The sequence below is a fragment of the Phyllostomus discolor genome, chromosome 1 (assembly GCF_004126475.2).
Source record: "Phyllostomus discolor isolate MPI-MPIP mPhyDis1 chromosome 1, mPhyDis1.pri.v3, whole genome shotgun sequence".
NCBI classification, from domain to species: Eukaryota; Metazoa; Chordata; class Mammalia; order Chiroptera; family Phyllostomidae; genus Phyllostomus; species Phyllostomus discolor.
Genome location: NC_040903.2, coordinates 154,204,678 through 154,224,573, shown reverse-complemented (window position 1 = coordinate 154,224,573; position 19,896 = coordinate 154,204,678). Strand labels below are relative to the sequence as shown.

General features: G+C 48.8%; 1 protein-coding gene across 2 annotated transcripts; it reads right to left on the bottom strand.

Moving 5' to 3' along the window:
* Positions 1-1,911: 1,911 nt before the first annotated feature.
* On the bottom strand, positions 1,912-14,736 carry IVD (isovaleryl-CoA dehydrogenase). Of its 2 annotated transcripts, none has more exons than XM_028507333.2 (12): positions 14,546-14,736; positions 12,935-13,024; positions 12,659-12,710; positions 8,630-8,799; positions 8,084-8,177; positions 7,770-7,906; positions 6,392-6,488; positions 4,524-4,617; positions 3,922-4,003; positions 3,263-3,367; positions 3,121-3,193; positions 1,912-2,446 (listed from the first exon to the last, which is right to left on the bottom strand). In XM_028507333.2, the coding sequence occupies exons 1-12, from the start codon at positions 14,696-14,698 to the stop codon at positions 2,313-2,315; spliced, it is 1,281 nt and encodes a 426-aa protein (XP_028363134.1). In that variant the 5' UTR covers positions 14,699-14,736; the 3' UTR covers positions 1,912-2,312. The 2 variants fall into 2 exon arrangements, with proteins under 2 accessions (XP_028363134.1, XP_035887592.1); XM_036031699.1 differs by lacking the exon at positions 14,546-14,736 and adding an exon at positions 13,871-14,104.
* Between the last annotated feature and the right edge of the window lie 5,160 nt (positions 14,737-19,896).

Here is a 19,896-nt window from a genome sequence, read left to right as displayed (position 1 = left end):
GGCGGGGCTGGTTTGTCTGCGGTTTGTTTGGGGTGCCCCTGGGCTGCTCACCGTACAGGTCTGCTGGAATGGGGCCCACATGCAACCCTGTCTCCCGAACCCAGGTAGTCGCAAAGATCAAGGAGCTGGTGTCAAAGAGAAACCTTAGAGGTCTGCCCTCCCTAGATTATAGGGGTTTAGAATTAGGGCTCAGACCTCTCAGGAAGCATCCTCTGCCTCAGATCAGCTCTGAAAGGTTGCCTGTGCTTGGGAATTACCCCTGGAGTTGTGATTAGGTTTGGGGCCCATCCAGGAATCTGCATTTTCTTCTTCTTTTTAAAGCCGATTGCCAAATTCTCAGAAACGGATGCCTAGACCATAGTTGGAGAACCATTTCCTTAGCTTCTACTCCCATCCCACAGAGCAAGCAGTAGGAAAGCAGAGAAGGTAGTCAACAGGGGAGCTAGAGCTGATAGTGCCTGAGACTGGAGTGGAACCAGAGGCAGCCCCGGGAGGGAGGAGGGCTGGCAGCTGGTGCTGCAGAGCTGCACAGTGTAACTAACAACCGAAAACTCCCAAAAGAACCAAAGTGGAAGGGCCCCCCTGCTCTTCCTTTCATAACTCAGGCTACACCTTTTTTTTTTTTTTTTTGGCTTTATTTGAAAACACATCTTTTTCACATATAGCATCAGGAGAACAATCAATATCCCCTAAGTAGGTGGCAGACCTTGTAACCCACCTTGACTGGACGAAACAGCCCATTCTGAACGTCACCAGGCTGGTTGTTTCTAACTACACCCAAAACCCAACAAGACCATTTTAGCCACATTCATCAAATAGCAGGAGGCAGAGCGGAGAAGTGAAAGGTCAGTGCCAACAAGCCCTGGGTCTTTCCCGCCTCAGGTTGCAGCTGGGCTGGGGTGGGTATGGAACAGCACTTGGCTACAGGCCAGGACCCAAGTCAGAAGAGGCATCGCTGGGCCAAGAGCCAAGAAAACCAGTCCTCTCTTCAGAGAACGCAAATGGGATGGAACGACCCAAACCTGGTCCTCTCTAAGCTGCATCCACGAAGCTGCGTAGTGGGGCCCCGAGAGGGCATTTCCAGAATCCCCATTTCTACTGCTCTGGATTCGGGCCCCAGCTCTGACCTTGGAGAAATCTAACTGTCTTGATCTTTTAAAAAAACGGGGATGGCTTCCCCCTAAACTTATGAGCTTTCTTCTAGCTCTAAGTCTCTTACCACTTCGGGCTTCCAACTTCCTTTAAAAAATCCCTGGGGATTTGGAAAAGGGAGGCTAGGACCTCTTCTCTCCTAAGCACCGACTCCACCCACATCCCCCTTTCACCCGTGAGGAGACTGGAGGGCAGGAGCAGGACGTGGACCAGCCACTAAGGACACAGCTGGAGCCAGACAGGACGTGGTAGCAAGTCATCTGCTTCTCCCCCAAACACCAGTGTAGCAGCAGACGGGTCTGCTTCATGATATGTTTAATACAAAATGGCAGCAGCCGCTGTGCAGTTGTAACAAAATTAGCCATAGGGTGTCCAGAGAAATGCACGCAGGCAGCCTTGGCTGGAGTGGAGCCAGCCAACGCGGGCCTGTTGCCCTGTCAGCTGTGGGCTGTCACGTGGCCAGGACTGGGGGTAGTGGTGGCGCAGCAGTGCTGAAGGGCTCAGAGGTGCTGCCAGAGGCCAGTGCCAAGCCAATCCTTTACACGCATGCCAACCTCTGCCCCACTGCAGCCTCTGGGTGGCACATGTGTTTTGAGATGCCCAGTTCCAGAACTCCACCCCAAAATGGTGGGGTGTCAGCCTTACAGAAGGAAGCCCTTGGAGGGATGCAGGGGCTGTGCTGAGTGGGAGCCTGCTCCCAAGCTGCTGGGGACTGATGCCTCTAGAAATTGGCAAAAATAAAGGCTAGGGGTTTCTCGGGCGGGGGGGGGGGGGGCGCGGAATTCCCCCTGGAAGAGGATACCAAGTTCAAGCAGATGAGCAGGGGGCTCCCTGCCAGATGCTCATCCAAGAAAAAGAGGTGACTGCCTACCCACCCACCACGTGACCACCCTGGAAGGTGGGTATATCAGGCTTGGAAGTCAGAGAGCAAATGCACAGGATCACCAAAGCCCATCCCAATAACCCCAGAAAAGCCACTATGCTTCCTGTCATGTCCATTTTAAGCCACGGAATGCTTTTTTTTCTGGGCTGGCGGGCTGGCTGGCTGTTCTGGCTCTGAGGCCCACAGTGCTTGGCAGCTAAGCAGCAGGACTTGCCACACCTCTGCTTCCAAAAAAAAAGGCCTCTAGGTGCTGGGAAGAAGGGTGAAGCTGTTGGGGTTAGTGGAAGTCTGCATTGAAGGCTCTGCCAATGACCAGTCGCCTGATCTCACTGGTCCCAGCTCCAATCTCATACAGCTTGGCATCTCGCAGAATTCGGCCCATGGGAAAGTCGTTGATGTAGCCATTGCCACCTGTAGCCGGGGTTTGGGCAGAGAAGAAAGAACAACAGGAAAAGTGATGGGCGTGGGCAAAGTAAGGAAAGAAAACAGAAAGCCAAGGATACAGAAACAGGCAAGAGAAGGAGAGACCAATTAAAGCGCGCCAGCCAAAGGTGGTGAGAGGGTGGGGCCTGGGGAATACCTTACCTGGAAGGACAGTGGACAAGGGGCTGGAAGGCCACCCAGAGTGCAGAGGATGGCAAGCAGGCAGAGGGGAGGACCACTGGCAAGTATGGAGAAGGGGACAAGGAGATACTGCATAGCACTCAGTGGGCGCTAGCCCCAGAGGAGTGATTTGCACAAGTCACAAAACTGGTCAGTGGTAAAGCCAGGAAGTTAAACACAGGCCATCTGGCTCCAGTCTGTGCAGCTTTGAAACCAGGCTGTCCCACCTCCCAGCGTCCATAGGACTAGGTGGGGAGGGTGTGAGGGGTGTTGCTGAAAGCAGTAGCAATTTGTAGCCTCCAGCAATTTTCTCATTTGCCTTTCTGTGTTCTCCCGGTAACTGGGGCAGAAGGAGCCGAGGGGCGACAGCTCAGCTGCAGCTAGCTGAAGCTCCGAGTGAGGCGGGGAGAGGAAACCTCGGAGGCAGCCACAGGCTCTGGGAGCGAGGGAAGCCCTGGGAGTGGGGAGTGGGGGCCACTCACCGAAACACTGAATGCCATCCAGGGCCACCTGTGTGGCGCACTCAGCTGAGTAAAGAATCACACCTGCGCAGTCCTGTGGGAGGAGGTCGCAGGTCAGCAGGGCCCAGCAGCCCACCACTGCCTCCGTTTGGGCAGGCCTTACCTTGGCGGTACAGTGGCCCTCATCGCAGGCCTTGGCGACATTGTAGACGTACTGCCGACATGCCATTAGGCGGGTGTACATGTCGGCCATCTTCCCCTGCATCAGCTGGGCACACAAGGAGGTCACAAGTCAACATGCTGGAGCCACATTCCTCTCAGACACTCCCCCTGGTTACCAAAAGCAGATCAGCAACCTGACAGCCAGAACGGGAACATCAGGGTACAGAGGGCTGAAGGACTTGCCGAGGATGACAGAGATGGTAGCAGGTCTGGAGTTAGGGCCGGAGGGCGGCTGCTGCAGCCTGAATGGCCCTCCACCTCCACTGCCCTCATTAGTCCTGAAGGTTTTCAGGCCAGAAAGTTTGGTTAGAAATGCCATTCCCCTTTCCCCAGGCCTCCTAGAATCCGCATGCCTCACCTTCCAACCTTACAATGTCTCCTTCCTTCAACTCAAACAGGAAGTGAGGTGACATGTGACGAACTTCCAGACAACTTCCAAAACCAAGTAGCAAGCTGAAGAAGCCTGCACTCCAAGCATTCAAACTCATTTTGCTGAAGAAGGATAGTAAATGCCCCACCGGAGCATTTCCTGTGTAGTCATTTGTTAAAGAAAACTCGAACCCAATGGAAGAGCACATTTCAACAAAGCATCCCACTCACCTGGAAGTGACCGATCTTCTGGCCAAAGGCTTCCCTAGCATGCAGATAGGGGATGGCATGGTCCAGGGCAGCCTGCATGAGCCTGGTGGGAGGAGAAAGACACTGGGTAGTGCCTCACTGTTCCCCAGCTCCCGCTGGGGTGGCAAAACGCCAGTGTGAAAAGTCTGGGGGGCAGGGACAGCTCAGTGAGACAAGGAGCTGGAGCTCTAGGGTGGAGGAAGGGAGAGGGAGTACACTTGTCACCCCTGCTCGGTCACTGTGTGGACGGCCCAGGGCTTACACAGGACCCTGTGTAGTGAGTGGGGCCTTAGAGCCTGGGTGTCCTTTTTTCACCTCCCGCGTAACTAAGCAGTATTGCTGCTCAGGCCTTTTGTCTGTCTTTCAACTAATCTTTCCCTTCATCATGAAGAAGTTACACGTGCGAGGAGAAGATTCTTTTTATCTCCAGGAGAGAAGGTGCACTGGCCAGGGGGCAGCTCCCCTCCACCCACCAGGGAAAGGCTGCAGCTGCTGTTTGCCAGGGCAGCGTTTGCCAAGGAGGCGGAAAGCCCAGCCACTCCCTCACCCCCACCCCCAACACCCCGGTCCCGCCTCACACTCACCCCAGGGGTCCACCAGCCAGCACCAGCCGCTCCAGGTCCAGCCCACTCATCAGCACATAGACGCCTTTACTTAGATGGCCCAGGATGTTTTCAGCTGCAGGGAAAAGTGCTGGTCAGAGGGGCGAGGGCTGTCCACAGATTTCCCACTTTCATAAAAGCTACTGGGTTTGGTGGCAGGACTCGCACACAAGGCATTAACATATGTCACCTGGCCCTGGCTGGTAGCTCAGTATCTCCGTTGCTTAGAGCTCCTCTTTGAAAGTGGGAAGATCTTTCTTATCTATTACTAAATCCCAGAAGCCACACACACACACACACACACACACACACACACACAAAACAGTTGATATATTTAACCACATTAAAAAGAAAACACTCCCGGCCCTGACTGGGTAGCTCAGTTGGTTAGAGCATTGTACTGACAGACCAAGGCTGTGGGTTCGATCCTCCTCAGGGCACATGCAAGAATCAGCCAATGGGCCCTGGCTGGTGTGGCTCTGTGGACTGAGCACTGCCCTGTGAATCAAAGATTCGCCAGATTGATCCCTAAGTAGTACATATGCCTGGGTTGTGGGCCAGGTCCCCAGTTGGGGGCATGTGAGAAGCACCTGATTGATGGTTCTTTCTCTGCCTCTCTTTCTTCCTCCTTTCCCCTCTCTCTAAAAATAAATAAATTAATAAAATCTTTTTTTATAAATCAACCAATGAATGCATAAGTAAGTAGAACAAATCAATGTTTCTTTCACTTCCTTTCTCCAAAATCAAATAAAAAATTTTAAAAATAAAATGTCACCTGACCTTCAAGTAGGGTGTTCTGGGTGCGAGAAAAGGATGGACTTTGCCACTTTCAGTCAGACGCAGAGTTTGCTAGATAGACCCCCCCACCCCCCACCATCCACAGGATCAGACACAAAGGCCCGATCCTTCCTTCGATCCTTCGGTCTCCTCCCCCTCCACTGCCTTGGATGGGAAAGAAGGAAAGCTAATATGGTCTAGAAGTCAGCCAAACCCTTCCCGGGTTTTTTTACACTTGTGTCCATAATTATTACTCTTTCCCCCAGGCTAAGCCTGCTCTGGTCCAGTATCATCCGTCTCCGCCCCTCCAAGGGTGGTCCCTGGAAAAGTCGCTGTCCAGGAGATGGGCCATTCGGTGCCGGTGACAAACTGCTGAGCACCTCTCCCCCATGAAGCCAGGACCCTTGCAGTGTTTTCCTGCTTACAAAGAAGGGCCTGTACTGACGCCCCACTCCCTTGATGCACCTTGTAACCGAAGTGCACTTTTCTTGGAAGATGCATCAGGTGGTGAGGGGTTGGCCTGTGGCTTCAGTGCGTGAGGAACAAACCTAGTCGGTGATCAAATCGGTGTCTGTGGTCTCATTAGCGTATGAAGGGTGTGCGGGCTCTCCAACAATGTGTCGCATTTTCAGCTACACTTCAGGGGAGAATATACTCAAACTGAATTGCCTTCCCTTCACTGAGTCCAGCTTCCATTGGTGTATTTGGACGATGTTTTAGCGTTGTTAATGAACACCTTAGGCAGGCTGTACAGGGAAATGCACAGACAAGGACGTCTGAAGGGCAGTAACGGGCAAGGGCAGACCTTATCTTTCTGTTCCAAGCCCAGCACACTGTGCTATCCACACAGAAGCACCACCGCTCACCTCGGCCACAGCCGGGCACACAGGGAAAAGAGCTGCCCACAGCCCCAGAGTCCCCCGAGTGGGGGGTGTGGGCCAGAGCAGTGGCGGGCCTACCCTCTAGCCACAAGTCATTGGTGAACTAATGATGGGGAGCCTCTCTAACCCACAGATGGGCTTTGTGGGCTATGAGGGGTCAGCACAGAGGCGCACCCTTTCTCAGACACTCACCGGGAACCTTGCAGTCTTCAAAGACTAGTTCACAGGTGTTAGAGCCCCTCATCCCCAGCTTGTCCAGCTTCTTGGAGGTGCTGAAGCCAGGCATACTCTTTACAGAAACAGAAGGTGGCCTTGATTACAGACCAGGCCCCGAGGGGGTCTGGTAAAGAGAAGATCCCTCCAAAATGCCCACCTTCCCATCAAGTCCCGGTACTTGTTGGACACCCCAGCATTCTACTCCCAGGCCCCCCCACCCCTGTACACAACTGCCCCGCACACAACTGCTGAAGTCCTGGAAGCTCCAGCCCCAACGCGCCCCCCCCCTTCTCTCTATTAGCTAGCCTTCTCCCCACTTTTCCCGGGAGCACTTCTTTCTCAAATGCCTGATCCCTGGGGCCCGCCTGACCATTCCGGCTATTTCCTTTCCTTAGGGAAATCACTTCGAAGACATTCTTACCAGCCCATTCAATTCCTTTGGCCCTTTGTCCCTCAGCCATCTGTATCTAATTGAGTCCCAGCCGGGATCAATTCAACCACCTGTGTGCTGTGACCTGGGCTAATCAGAGGCAGCGACGTTAAGTGCCCAGAGGAGCACGTGTGGCTCCCCGCACCTCCTGGCTGATGAGAGTGTTGTTACACAACCCTGACGTTTCCATCTGAGCCAGGCCCTCTGTGCTACTCACTGCTCTGGCCTTCCAATCCGAGCCAGCTACTCCCTCTCTCTCCCTAGGGAGGGCATTATAAACGTTTTCAAGACTAATCCATTTAACTGTCCACCTACTCCCTCACCCCCGTGGTCCCCAGCCCTCACAGGTGCCCTGGCCTTCCACCTCAAGGTCACAAAGCAGAGGGTCCTCCCCCATCACCTGTAACCAGCCTCACCTCTTCTCCCTCAACTCTCCATTGTGTTTTGTACACATCTTAAGTCCTCCTTCTCCTATTTGCCTTAAACTGTCCTAAAAAATTGGCTCAGTTCTCTCCCATCTTTAAAAACACTCCAACTCCCAAATTTTCATTCTAATTTCTGCTCTATCTCCCTCTTGCCTTTATTGTCAAAATTCAAAAGGTGCAGGCTTCAATCAGGCTGCACTCGCTTCCCACTCGCACAGCCCCTGATGACACCTTCATTGTGAAGTCTAGGTGTCTCCTTCAGCCTGCATCTTCCCAGCCCGGTGGCTGGCTCCACTGATCTCAGGCTTGACTCATCCTCCCTAGACTCCACTTTTAGGCCACTCTCCTTGCAGTCTGCTCTCCTGCCTCACCCCCACCCCAGGGAGCCTTGGCAGAACACACGGGATTGACTGTGGTTTGCAATCAGCTGAAGGGCTCTAACTCTGGCACGGCTGTCAGCAGACAAGGTCCTCCCATGGTGCACCAGCCCTCCACTCACCTTCTCCACGATGAAGGCTGTGATGCCCCGAGAAGCTGGTACAGCAGCCAGGTCTGTCTTGGCATAGACAATAAGGACATCGGCATCGGGGCCATTGGTGATCCAGAACTTGTTGCCATTCAGGATGTAGTGATCTCCTAAGGACAGGAACTCAGCTACTAACCAGCAGCAGTGTTGGCCAGGCTCAGCCGGTCAGTCCACAGACCCGCGCAGTCCTGGCAGTCTAGCAGAGGCCACCCTCGGATATTGCTCCCTCACCCTGACAAGGGCTGTCCCTCCGTCCATTTCAGCTCCTGAGTCCAGAGAGGCCTCACCTTTCTTTTCTGCTTTTAGCTTCATGGAGACAACATCAGAGCCAGCATTGGGCTCACTCATGGCCAGGGCTCCGATGTATTCGCCACTGATCAGCTGCAAGGAAAACCCCGAAGGGCCTGGTTGTGATTTCAGAAGTACCCACAGGAGCTCAGGTGCTTCTCGCCTGTTCATACGACACCCATTCAAACTTCTAAGACTAGGGTGTTGGTAAAGTGTTACAAGGCAAGTCCAGTATCTATCTACACGGCTGAAAATATTTCTCCTTTTCCTATCCCCTTTGCATAGGAAGCAAGTCCTAGTCTTCTGTTTCTTAGAGCTCTCTGCAAATGTTTTCCACTGATGAATTCAGGAGGTTGGGCCCTATTTTTAATTTTTTTGACTAAAGTATTTGAAAGCAAATCCCTGACCCCTTCCTAACCATATCTGGTTCAGGGCAGCTAGCTACAGAAGGCGAGTCTGACCAGCCCTTACCACCAGGGGAGGGTGCCTCGGGGTCGGTGGTCGCATGGTGAGATCAGTGTGTTTCTCTGTTCCCATTTCCTCACCTTGGGGAGGTACTTCTCCTTCTGGGCCTCATTTCCATTGCGAACAATTTGATTGAGGCAGAGGTTGGAGTGAGCACCATAACTGAGTCCCACTGCTCCAGAAGCTCGGGATATCTCCTCCATCACTAGCACATGCTCCAGGTAGCCCAGGCCAGAACCGCCATACTGGACTGGGAGTGGAGGTTGTTCAGGGGAGCAGAAAAGGCAAACCAGATTAAACCAGGACATTGACAGGAACCTAACATTTACTGACAATAGAGAAACACCCTTATGGCACCTAGTCCACGTTCCCCACTAACACAGTCAACAGGCTGATGCCTGTCTCTGCTTACGATCACGCAGAACTGGTTTTGTCTGCTGCCTCTGTCAGCCAAGGTGTGGTTCAGGAAAGTGATTACAACACCTGCTTTACCCCAGACAGACCTTTTCATGAAGACAGCAGAAGCCAAGTACCCACTATTCAGAAAGCTACAGAAGTGCAGAGGCAAATGAATACAGGGGACTTGGGGTTTAACCAAGAAACACAAAGAGGGAAGATCATAGCACAAAGAACAGACTCAAAGCAAAGGACACGTGTAAATGTAAAAGGCTGGAGGAAGGTGAGATTTTCATAGCATAGGTTTGAACTATCAACACGCTGCACACCTTAAACTTACACAATGTTACATGTCAATTGTATCTCAACGAAAAACATTAAAAAAATAAAAAAGTGAGGCTTCTGGTCAAGATGGCGACACAGGCAGAAATGGCTCAACTCTTTGCACAATCGCATCAAAAATACACTAAAAAATAGAACAACCATCACTTGGGAATGTCAGAAATCCAGTTGAATGGAAGTCTGACAATGACGGAACTGAAGAAACCACATCCATCCAGACTGGTGGGAAGGGTGCATATTCAGAACAGGCTGGCCCTACACCCATGTGGATAAAAATTGGGGAAGGGTATCTTGGGAACAAGGAGTCCCAGACCACACTAGGCCCCTCAGATCAGGAAGATAAGTCCCCTTCTGGCTGCAAAAAACAGTGGAGGTTGAGTCACTGAAGGAGGCTGCTGGAGTCCTGAGCAGTTCCTCTTGAGGAACCCACACATGAACTCACCCACTCAGACTCACTCCCTCTGAGCTCCAGCACTGGGGTAGCTTGAAGGACACCAGTGGTGCCATATCGGACACCACCAACCTGGCCAACACTGTGTGATCCACCTGGGAGATCCCCAGAGGCTCTGTCCCACCCAAGCTACTTTTCCATAAAATGATTCATCTTGGCTCCTAAATCCTATCCAACAAGCCACAGCTGGCCTCAGTGAGCCCTAGCGGCAGCCAGATTAGAGTCACAGCTTGGCTTCACCTAGAAATCTCCAAGTCCAGCACAAGTAGCAGCCATCTCAAATCGCTTTACAGCTCAGGCAGGCTGCCCAGCCCAAACACTGGTGGGGGCTGACCTTGGTCTACACCACCTAGGAAACCACAGGGCCAAATACCCAGTGTAGGACAGCTACAGACCACACTGAAGCACCACCACCCTGCCCCTGCACAGCTGATCCTCCATGGAGGGCAGAGGTTGGTGGTCAGTGGTCACAGCCAGGCCTTGCAGCTGATGGGCCCGGGTAAATCCCTCCCACTGACCTACCAACAGCAACCAAGGCTCAACTACTAGAGAAGGGTGTACTCAGCCCACACAAAGGGCGCACCTCCAGTACCCAGCTTGGGTGATAGGGGAGGCTGTGCCACTGGACCCTATAGGACACCTACTACATTAGGCCACACTACAAGACACAGAGCCAAAGCAGCTCTACCTAATACATAGAAACAAACACAGGGAGGCTGACAAAATGAGGAGACAAAGAAACATGTCCCAAATGAAAGAACAGATTAAAAACTCCAGAAAAAGAGCTAAATAAAATGGAGATAAGCAATCTGTCAGATGCAGAGTTCAAAGCATGATTATGAGGATGCTCAAGGAACTTAGTGAGGACCTCAGCAGCATAAAAAAGACCCAGTCAGAAATGAAGGATACATTAATTGAAATAAAGAAAAATTTACAGGGAAACAATAGTAGAATGGGTGAAGCCCAGAATCAAATAAATGATTTGGAACATAAGGAAGCAAAAAACAACCATGCAGAACAAGAAGTAAAAAGAACCCAAAAAAGGGAGGACAGTATAAACAGCCTGTGGAACAACTTTAAGAGGCCCAACATTCGCCTCATAGGGGTGCCAGAAGAGAAGAGAAAGAGCAATAAATTGGAAATCTATCTGAAAAAATAGAGAAAAAAAAGTTCCCTACTTTTGTGAAGGAAATAGACATGCAAGTCCAGGAAGCGCAGAAACCCAATTACGACCGATGCAAAGAGGCCCACTCCAAGACATATCATTACTAAAAGGCCAAAGGTTAAAAATAAAGATAGACTCTTAAAAGCAAGAGAAAAGAAGTTAAGTTACTGGAAGGTTGCCAGTTGGGAGGGGGGTGTGGGGGGACTGGCGAAGAGGTGAGGGAATTAAAAGCACAAATAGGTAGTTCCAGAATAGCCATGGGGATGTAAAGTACAGTATAGGAAACGGAGTAGCCAAAGGGCTTGTAAGCATGACCCATGTACATGAACAATTGTGGAGGGATTGCCTGAGGGAGGTAAGGGGTATTGGGTGGAAGGGGGCAGAGGGGAAAGATCAGGACAACTGTAATAGCATGACCAACAAAATATAATTTAAAAAGTAAAATAAAAAAGCAAGAGTAATAACAGGGAACAGGAGAGCCACAGCCTGACAAAAAATCTGGAGGGCAGCGAGGCAGAGGGCAGAAGAGATGCTGGTAGGGAATTTCAGAATTCCTCCTAAAAATGTGCCTTTTCCTTGGCAGTAGATCCAAAATCAAAGTGGCTGGGTCACTGGGTACCAACCCCCTCCTCTGCTGTTTGAGTCAACCCTGGTGAGATCCTCTGCACATGTTCACTCTGACCAAGAAGTCAGGCTCATCCAAAGTCCCACAATTCTAGGAAGCAAACCCACAGGTGAGTGACAAGGAAACAGCCACCAGGACAACCAAGCAGAAACCAGAACTCATATCTGGCTTTCTTTCCAAGGTTCTCATTTCTAACTACCTCTTTCTTATAGTAAATCCCATTTGATTCAGAAGCATATTGTCTGTGGTGGCTCATGAACCTCCAAGAAACAGTGGAAGAAAGAGTCTTGCTTTGAAGTTCCCAGTGGCCTTCCCCTTATCCTTTTCTATTAAGGTGGCCTAAATTAATTTTTAAGTGGCTTCATTTTATTATTACTCATGATGTAACCATCTGTGATCAGTTCAAACCCAAGAATTGTCTCCAGGTGGAGAGGGGAAGATATAGGGAGAAGTACATTATGTCCCACCTCTACTGCAATGCCCAGTGAATACAAGCCAAAGCAGGGTGTGCCATCCAGGTCTTAGCTGGTGGGGCCGCAGGCTCATCTGTTTACTGGGTACTGTAAGCCAGGCTGGGCCTCTCCTTCAGACACCAACATCCAAATCAGAGCCCACCAGCTCCCTGCCCTTTATCCCTGAAAACAAGTAGTAAGACCCACTGGGACACAGGACAGGCCTAGGGACAGTGTACTGAACACATCATCTGGCCACCTCATGTGTAGGCTCAGACAGGCACCCCTCTCCTCCACACCTTCATCTCTTCCCAAATGAGCCCCAAGGCCAAACTGTGTGCCCAGATGTTATATTGGTAGGGCAGGGCTTAGGGACTGGACTAGGTACTAAGACAGCTGCTACAGTCACTTGGGGGAGCTTACTAAGCATGCAGACTTCAAGAGTCCAAGGGACCCTGATCTAAGTGAGCCACAGTGGCCTAATCTCTTCGTGTTCTCAATGTCACTGCCTAAAGAACTGGAAGGGCTGGCAGTCAGTGGGTGCTTTCCCAGAACCAAGGGAGAGGAAGTTCTAGGTTTCGTTGAGCACAATCTTTCCATTCCTTTCACACTTCTTTTGGGGCTGATATTAAAGGGCATGCAAGAAAAGTTCTCTTTAGGCAATGAAATTATACTCACCAGGGGCTGTGATGCCCAGGACTCCCAGGTTCCCCAGCTGCTTCCAAAACTCCTATCAACAAAGCGGAGTGAGTGCAGTGAGTTGTGAGAAGGCAGCCAGTCACAGGTACCTGGACGGCTGGAGCAACAGACCCAAATGCTTCACAGAAAGGAGCTGCAGTCTTAAGGAGGCTTCATTTACCAGAAGATTGTATGAGCTCTTTCAGGCTGCAGTGTCTCTCCCAGCCCAGCTCCCAAACTGCCCCTCTGCCCCTCAGTGTAGGCCTCGGGACTCACTCGAAGGTTCTTGAATTCATTGCTTCGATCAATCTCCTGGGCCTGGGGGGCTAGATGCTCCTGAAGGAACTTAGCCATGGTCTGACGAAGCTAGAGGAAGACAGGTGGACACAGATGCCTCTTAAACAGTACGTCATTGCACCTGAAGACAGCGTCTCCACTACTGAGGACACATTCAGGCAAACAGGCCCCAAGATACCTCACCAAACAGCATCAGACTACAACTTAGAAGCACTTTGTTAATATTTCTTCAGAGACAGACTCACCCCTCTTTCTTTTTAATTTTTTTAAAGATTTTATTTATTTATTTTTAGAGAGAAGGGAAGGAGAAAGAGAGGGAGAGAAACATCCACCAGTTGCCTCCTGTAAGCACCCGAACTGGGAAATGTCCCGAAACCCAGTCGTGTGCCTGGCATGCACCCTGACCAGGAACTGAACCAGGGCGACCGCTTTGCACAACCATGCTCAACCAACTGAGCCATCCCAGTCAGGCCTTTACCCCCCTGTCTTGAGGTCCTAAGTACAGACAGCTGGAAGGTGACTTTTAAAAATGCCACTCCCCTACATAAAATCATTCCATGGCTTTCCTTTGTACTCAAAAGGCCAAGGTCCTGCATGAGCTGACCCTCACTGACCCTTCCAGCTTTCCCCAGTACCCTCACTCCGCAGGCCCGCCTCCACCCCCCTCACCCCGGCAGCACTGTGCGCTCTTCAGTTCCAGGAGCCTGTCAGGCTCTTTTCTGCCCAAAAGGGATTACTCTGGCAAAGCCAAAGGTCGCTGGTTTGATTCCCCGTTAGGGCCCGTGCCTGGGTTGCAGGTCATGTCCCTGGTAGGGTATGTAGGAGAGGAAACAGATGCTTCTCTCCCTCTTTCTTGCTTCGCCCTCTCTCTAAAAATCAATTAATTAATTAATTTAAAATATATAAAGGTTTTACTCAAAGAGATGAGAAACTTCTTGGCAGGAAAGTTTGAGAACTAAAATTGACTTCTAGTTTTCCAGGTTGATTCAAATCTCTGCCTGCAGTCTGTAAACACAAACGGGCCTCGGAGTTCCGGGAGGCACTGGCACGTGCTGGCTATCGCCACGGGAAAATCATGTTGGTGGGGGCGTGAGGAACTGTGTCCAAGAGAACAGTCTCCTCCCTCCTGAAGGGCTCTGGTTCAGCTCCAGCTGTAACGACATCTTTCATGTATTTTGTTCAACTTTGTGCTTGGGCTCTGCGGGGTCAGATCACACTGCATTAAAAAACTCCATGCATGAATTAAAGCATGCATTAAAATACATGTTTTTGAAGCATGTGTTTCAAAAGATTTGTTGGGGATAATGATTAACCTGTATGAGAACCACAGCCTTGGTGTTCAGATGTAAGTAGACTTCAGACAGACTGAGGACTTTTTTGGCACATATGGATTGCCCCTGCCAATTCTCCACCAAAACACTACCAGTCTCCCAGGAGCTTTCCTACCCGACTCCTCATCTAACTCTCACAGCTAGGCACACGTCGCGGCTGAGTGGCCGAGGGGCAGAAGAGTGTCAAGCAAACCAAGAAGCTGGCAGCTGGGGCCAGGCCAGGAGGCCTTGGGGCTGGGGAAAGGGTCAGGCTCCCTACCTGCTTCTGTTCCTCTTTTAGCCCGTTGATAGCATCGTCCACCGGCAACAGTGAGTGCGCCCGCTGGGAAACCAGGCAGACGAGCGAGGACAGCGGCGTCTGCAGCCTCCAGCTCGTCGCGCGGCGTCCCAGCAGCCAAGCCGTAGTCGCCATCTCTTCCTTGCAACAGAGCCGAGCCTAGCGGAGAGGAGTTGGCCTTTTGAGCTCCACCAATCCCGGGCTTCGCGGCCCCCACCAATCGGCGAGGAGATGGGTTTCCAGGAGCCTATCACTCTTCGCTGTCCGCTGAAGGCTGCGCCGTCCTTAGCCAAGACCCGAGCCAATCAGTGGTGACCCCCGCCTGCAGACTCCGCGTGAGGTGGTTGTGAGTGCCCAGGGCAGGACGTGGTGGCTTCAGCGCCAGGTTGCTCTTCTTTAAAAGCAGTAGAAGACAAACGTCTTCCTTTTATGAACGGAGGATATAGTATCTCCCCTGTGTAGAAAAAGCAGTTCCTAACTGCAGAAGTCTACCTCAGTGGGAAAGCAAGTGTTAAAATAGCAAAGGGGAAAGCTCCCCAAAAGCCTGGTGTTTGAGAATAAACTGTTAAAGCAAATCTGGGGATCATTCAGACGGGAAGTAGGTTTGCTCTGGTGTGCATTTAAAGAACTTTTTAAAAACAAGGGCTTCCAAATCAAATAAACAGAACGAGATACCTACATTTATGTATTTATTTTATTTTTTTTAAACATGGAAGTGGGAGAGATACCTCGACTGGTTGTCTATCCCACACTCCCAGCTGGGGACCTGGCCCGCAACCCAGGCATGTGCCCTTACTGGGAATCAAACCACTACCCTTTGTTTCACATGCCCGCTCAATCCACGGAGCTACACCAGCCAAAGATCAGCCATATTAATATTTAAAAGTGGGTCTCTCTTGCCCTGGCTGTTGTGGCTCAATGGATTAAGTGCCAGCCTGTGAACCAAAGGGTTCCTGGTTCACTTGCCAGTCAGGGCACATGCCTGGGTTGCAGGCCAGGCCTCCAGTTGGGGGCGTAGCAAAGGCAATCACACACTGATGTTTCTCTCCCTCTCTTTCCCTTCCCCTCTCTCTAAAAATAAATAAACAAATTCTTTAAAAATATGCTAATATGGCTGAATTAAAGAGAAAGATGAGTCACGGGACTCCTTTCACCAGAGTGGAAACTACCACAATGGAAACTTTTAGTTTAAAAAAAAATGAAAATGAGGATAAATAAAATGGACACTGGCTGAGTTAAAACAAAGGTTTTAGTACAGCATTACCAAAGGTTGAATGGGCCAAATTGAGGTGATGGGGGCTCAAGATTTGGAAAATTTTAGTTTAGGTGGTAGCTAATAAGCTTAGTAATCAATGCATGTAAGAAGCTATTGTTCCAGGAACTGAAGGTATGACCCACCCTGACTCCAGGAGACCACAAGCAGTTCCACCTTTGTGCCTCGGGGTTGGGGGGTGGGGAACTGCAAGCAATCCAGGTGGTGTCTGAGCCCTTGTACTCCAGAGTGGGATGGCCACCACCCAGGGCGAGAATGCTGCAGTTTTTTAATCCAATTAAGTTTTTCCTGAATTCCAAACTCCTTACCTACATTTTGTTCTCCTGATAAAAAGGGTCTTTTTAAAATAGAATTTAAGATGGTCTGTTAGGGTACAAACCTGCTGTCTTCTCAGATTGCCAGCCATCTGAATAAAGTGCCCATGAAGGTTCAATCCCTGTCTCTGCTTACTGGGTCTGGTAGGTGCCAGGCAGCACAAACATGGGCTTTTCTGGTTTCATAGGTACCCCAACATTAAAGGGCTCCAAATAAGTTTTTTTTTTCTATTTACCCATCTTTGGAGAATACTGGAAAGAAGTGATTATAAGAAAAAAAAGTGTCCTGGCTGGGTGGCTCCTTTGGTTGGAGCATCATCCCATACACCAAAAGGTTGTGGGTTTGATTCCCGTCAGGGCACACAGCCGGGTTGTGGGCTCCATCCCCTGTTGTGGGTTGCAAACCACTGATATTTCTCTCTCTCTCTCTCTCTCTCTCTCTCTCTCAAATCAATAAACATATCTTTGGGTGAGGAGGAAAAAAGGAAAAAATAATAAAAAGTAAAATAAAAGGAAGTGATCACAATGAGAAACTATACCAGCAATCAGTTGGGGCAACAATCATCTTGGTTAAATTGAGCTCAAGTTTGATAACAGGGCCAGGGTCTCTTGGCTTGACTCCTGACTAGGCACCCAAAGCCTTTTACTCAAGAGTGGGTAAAATAGCCCTGGCTGGGTAGTTCAGTTGGTTAGAGCATCATCCTAATACACTAAGGTTGTGGGTTTGATCCCTGGTCAGGGCATATATAAGAATCAACCAATGAATGCATCAATGAATGGAATAACAAACTGATTTCTCTCTCTCCCTCTGTCTCTCCCTCTTTCTCTGTCTTTCTCTCTCTCCTTTCCTCTCCCTCTCTTAAATCAATAAGTAAAAAATAAGGTATAAGAGTGGGTGAAATGGTCAGGAGATAGAAGAGAGAAATTTCCAGGATTCCTTGATACAGGAATTCATGAACTGTGGTATAAAAACCCATTGGTGAAGTCCAAACTCAGGTTATAAAATTAGATAAAAAGCATCTAGGAATATAATGATTGATAAGATTATGAAAACTGGAATGTTTAAATGGGCTTTATGTTTTAAAAAAGGATATGTCAACTTTAATTGACTTCATTTCTTTTACTTGATGGTACTGTGGGAACGAATACTGTGTCTCACTGGGGAACTGAAACCTGAAGGTGTGGAAGTCCAGAACAAGTCACCCAAGATGTGCTTCTGGGCAGGAAATGTGCTTCCAAGTACAAGATGTGATATTGAAAAAGGTAAAATAAAATGTTCCCAAAACTAGCTCCACAGAGTTAAACCCTACCAGAACAAATTGCTCCATCGATGTTTCTCTCCCTCTCTTTCTTCTTCCTTTTCCCTCTCTCTAAAAATAAAATAAAATAAATAAATAACTTAAAAATTCCACTCTTGGGAAAGTTTGAAACTCTGCAATTAAGTTAGTTATTAAGTTTTGGTTTGGTGACTTAGTTTAGCAACAGTGACTCCATTTTGGCTTGTTGTTTCTTTTTTGAGAACTATAAAAGAGAAAACTTGAAATGAAGTTATCTACTCTTCTATGTTAAGAAAATGGAAAAAGAACACTAAATTGCAACCCCAAACATGGATGGAAATGAATGAGTAGAAATTATGAAATAACAGATGTACAACAAAGGAAAGCAATATAAAATTGATGAAACACTAACAAGACTGATAAAAAAAAGAGAAATTGTAAATTAGTGATATCAAGAAGGAGAAAGAGCCCTGGCTGGTGTGGCTCAGTGGACTGAGAGCCAGCGTATGAAACTAAAGGTCACTGGTTCAATTCCCGGTCAGGGCACATGCCTGGGTTGTGGGCCAGGACCCCAGTTGGGGGTGTGCAAGAGGCAACCAGTCAATGTTTCTTTCACACACCGATGTTTCTCCCCATCTCTTTCTCCCTCCTTCCCCTCTCTCTAAAAACAAATAAATAAAATTTAAAATAAAGAATGAAAAAGAGAACAGCCTTTTCAGATCTTATTGATATGAAAAAGATAATAAGAGGTTATTTTGAGCAATTCATATTAATACATTTGACAATGACAAAATGGACAAATCTATTTACATAAAATTCAAGAAAAGAATACTAGCTCTGGCTGGTGTAGCTCAGTGGATTGAGCGCAGGCTGCGAACCAAAGTGTCGCAGTTTCGATTCCCAGTCAGGGTACATGCCTGGGTTGCAGGCCATGACCCCCAGCAACTGCACATTGATGTTTCTCTCTCTATCTCCCTCCCTTCCCTCTCTAAAAATAAATAAATAAAATCTTAAAAAAAAAAAAAGAAAAGAATACTAATAGATGGTGATTTTCTGTCAGAATAGAGCTCCTCTCTAGAAGGAGGCAGTGATTTATCAACCTGTACACTACAGGTTAGTACACTTTGGTAAGCCTCAATACATTTTATTAAAAATTGTAGTAAAATGTACATAACATAATTTGCCATTTTAACTATATTTAGTTCACCTCACTGGCATTAAGTACATGCACAACTTTGTGCATCCATCACTACTATCCATTTCCAGAACTTTTTATCTTGCCAAACAGAAATTGCACATGTTAAACTTCCCGTTCCTTCCTCCACCCAGTCCCTGGAAATCTCTATTCTATTTTCTGTCTCTATGACTTTGCCTATTCTAGCTACATCATGTAATTACCTTTGTCTCTAGATCACATGGGAAGGGGAAGAGGACAGTGAGTGAAAACGCTTCTCAAGACGTTTGACTGCGAGGGGGAGAGAGATGGTAGCTGGAGGGGTCAGGAACGGTGCTTTGTCTTGCTTGTTTTCCAAATGTTGCATTTGAGCCTAAGAGTAAAAACTGAGAGATCCCAGTGAGAGGAAAGTTGAATATCTAAGGTTTGCAAAGTCATCGTAAAATTAGGGCCCTAAAGAGACAGAGACAAAAGAGAGCGAGAGTGCCAGCACGGTGGCAGATGGTAACGGCAAGATTAGGAAAGGGATCGTTCACAGAGTTAAAATTTGAGTCTTAACACTAATCACAATCAGGATTTGAGTTCCTTTGCCAGGTGCTGGACACAATTCTTTCTTACAACAATCCAGCAAGATAGATGCTATCTCTATTTTACTGGCAAGAAATTAGACTGAGAGACTTTGCCAAAGAGCAGTTTTTAGTGATGAGATATAGAATGAAGAAATAAAATGGAGTCACTATTGTCAAACTGTTAAATCACCGGAATCAAACAGATTGAGGTATGAGGAAATAATGCTATTCTTATTTTAACTGGACTGGAAATGAAATTGGAAAAGCCAGCATTCAAGCTGCCTGGCACCTACCAGACCCAGTAAGCAGAGACAGGGATTGAACCTTCATGGGCACTTTATTCAGATGGCTGGCAATCTGAGAAGACAGCAGGTTTGTACCCTAACAGACCATCTTAAATTCTATTTTAAAAAGACCCTTTTTATCAGGAGAACAAAATGTAGGTAAGGGGTTTGGAATTCAGGAAAAACTTAATTGGATTAAAAAACTGCAGCATTCTCGCCCTGGGTGGTGGCCATCCCACTCTGGAGTACAAGGGCTCAGACACCACCTGGATTGCTTGCAGTTCCCCACCCCCCAACCCCGAGGCACAAAGGTGGAACTGCTTGTGGTCTCCTGGAGTCAGGGTGGGTCATACCTTCAGTTCCTGGAACAATAGCTTCTTACATGCATTGATTACTAAGCTTATTAGCTACCACCTAAACTAAAATTTTCCGACTCTTGACT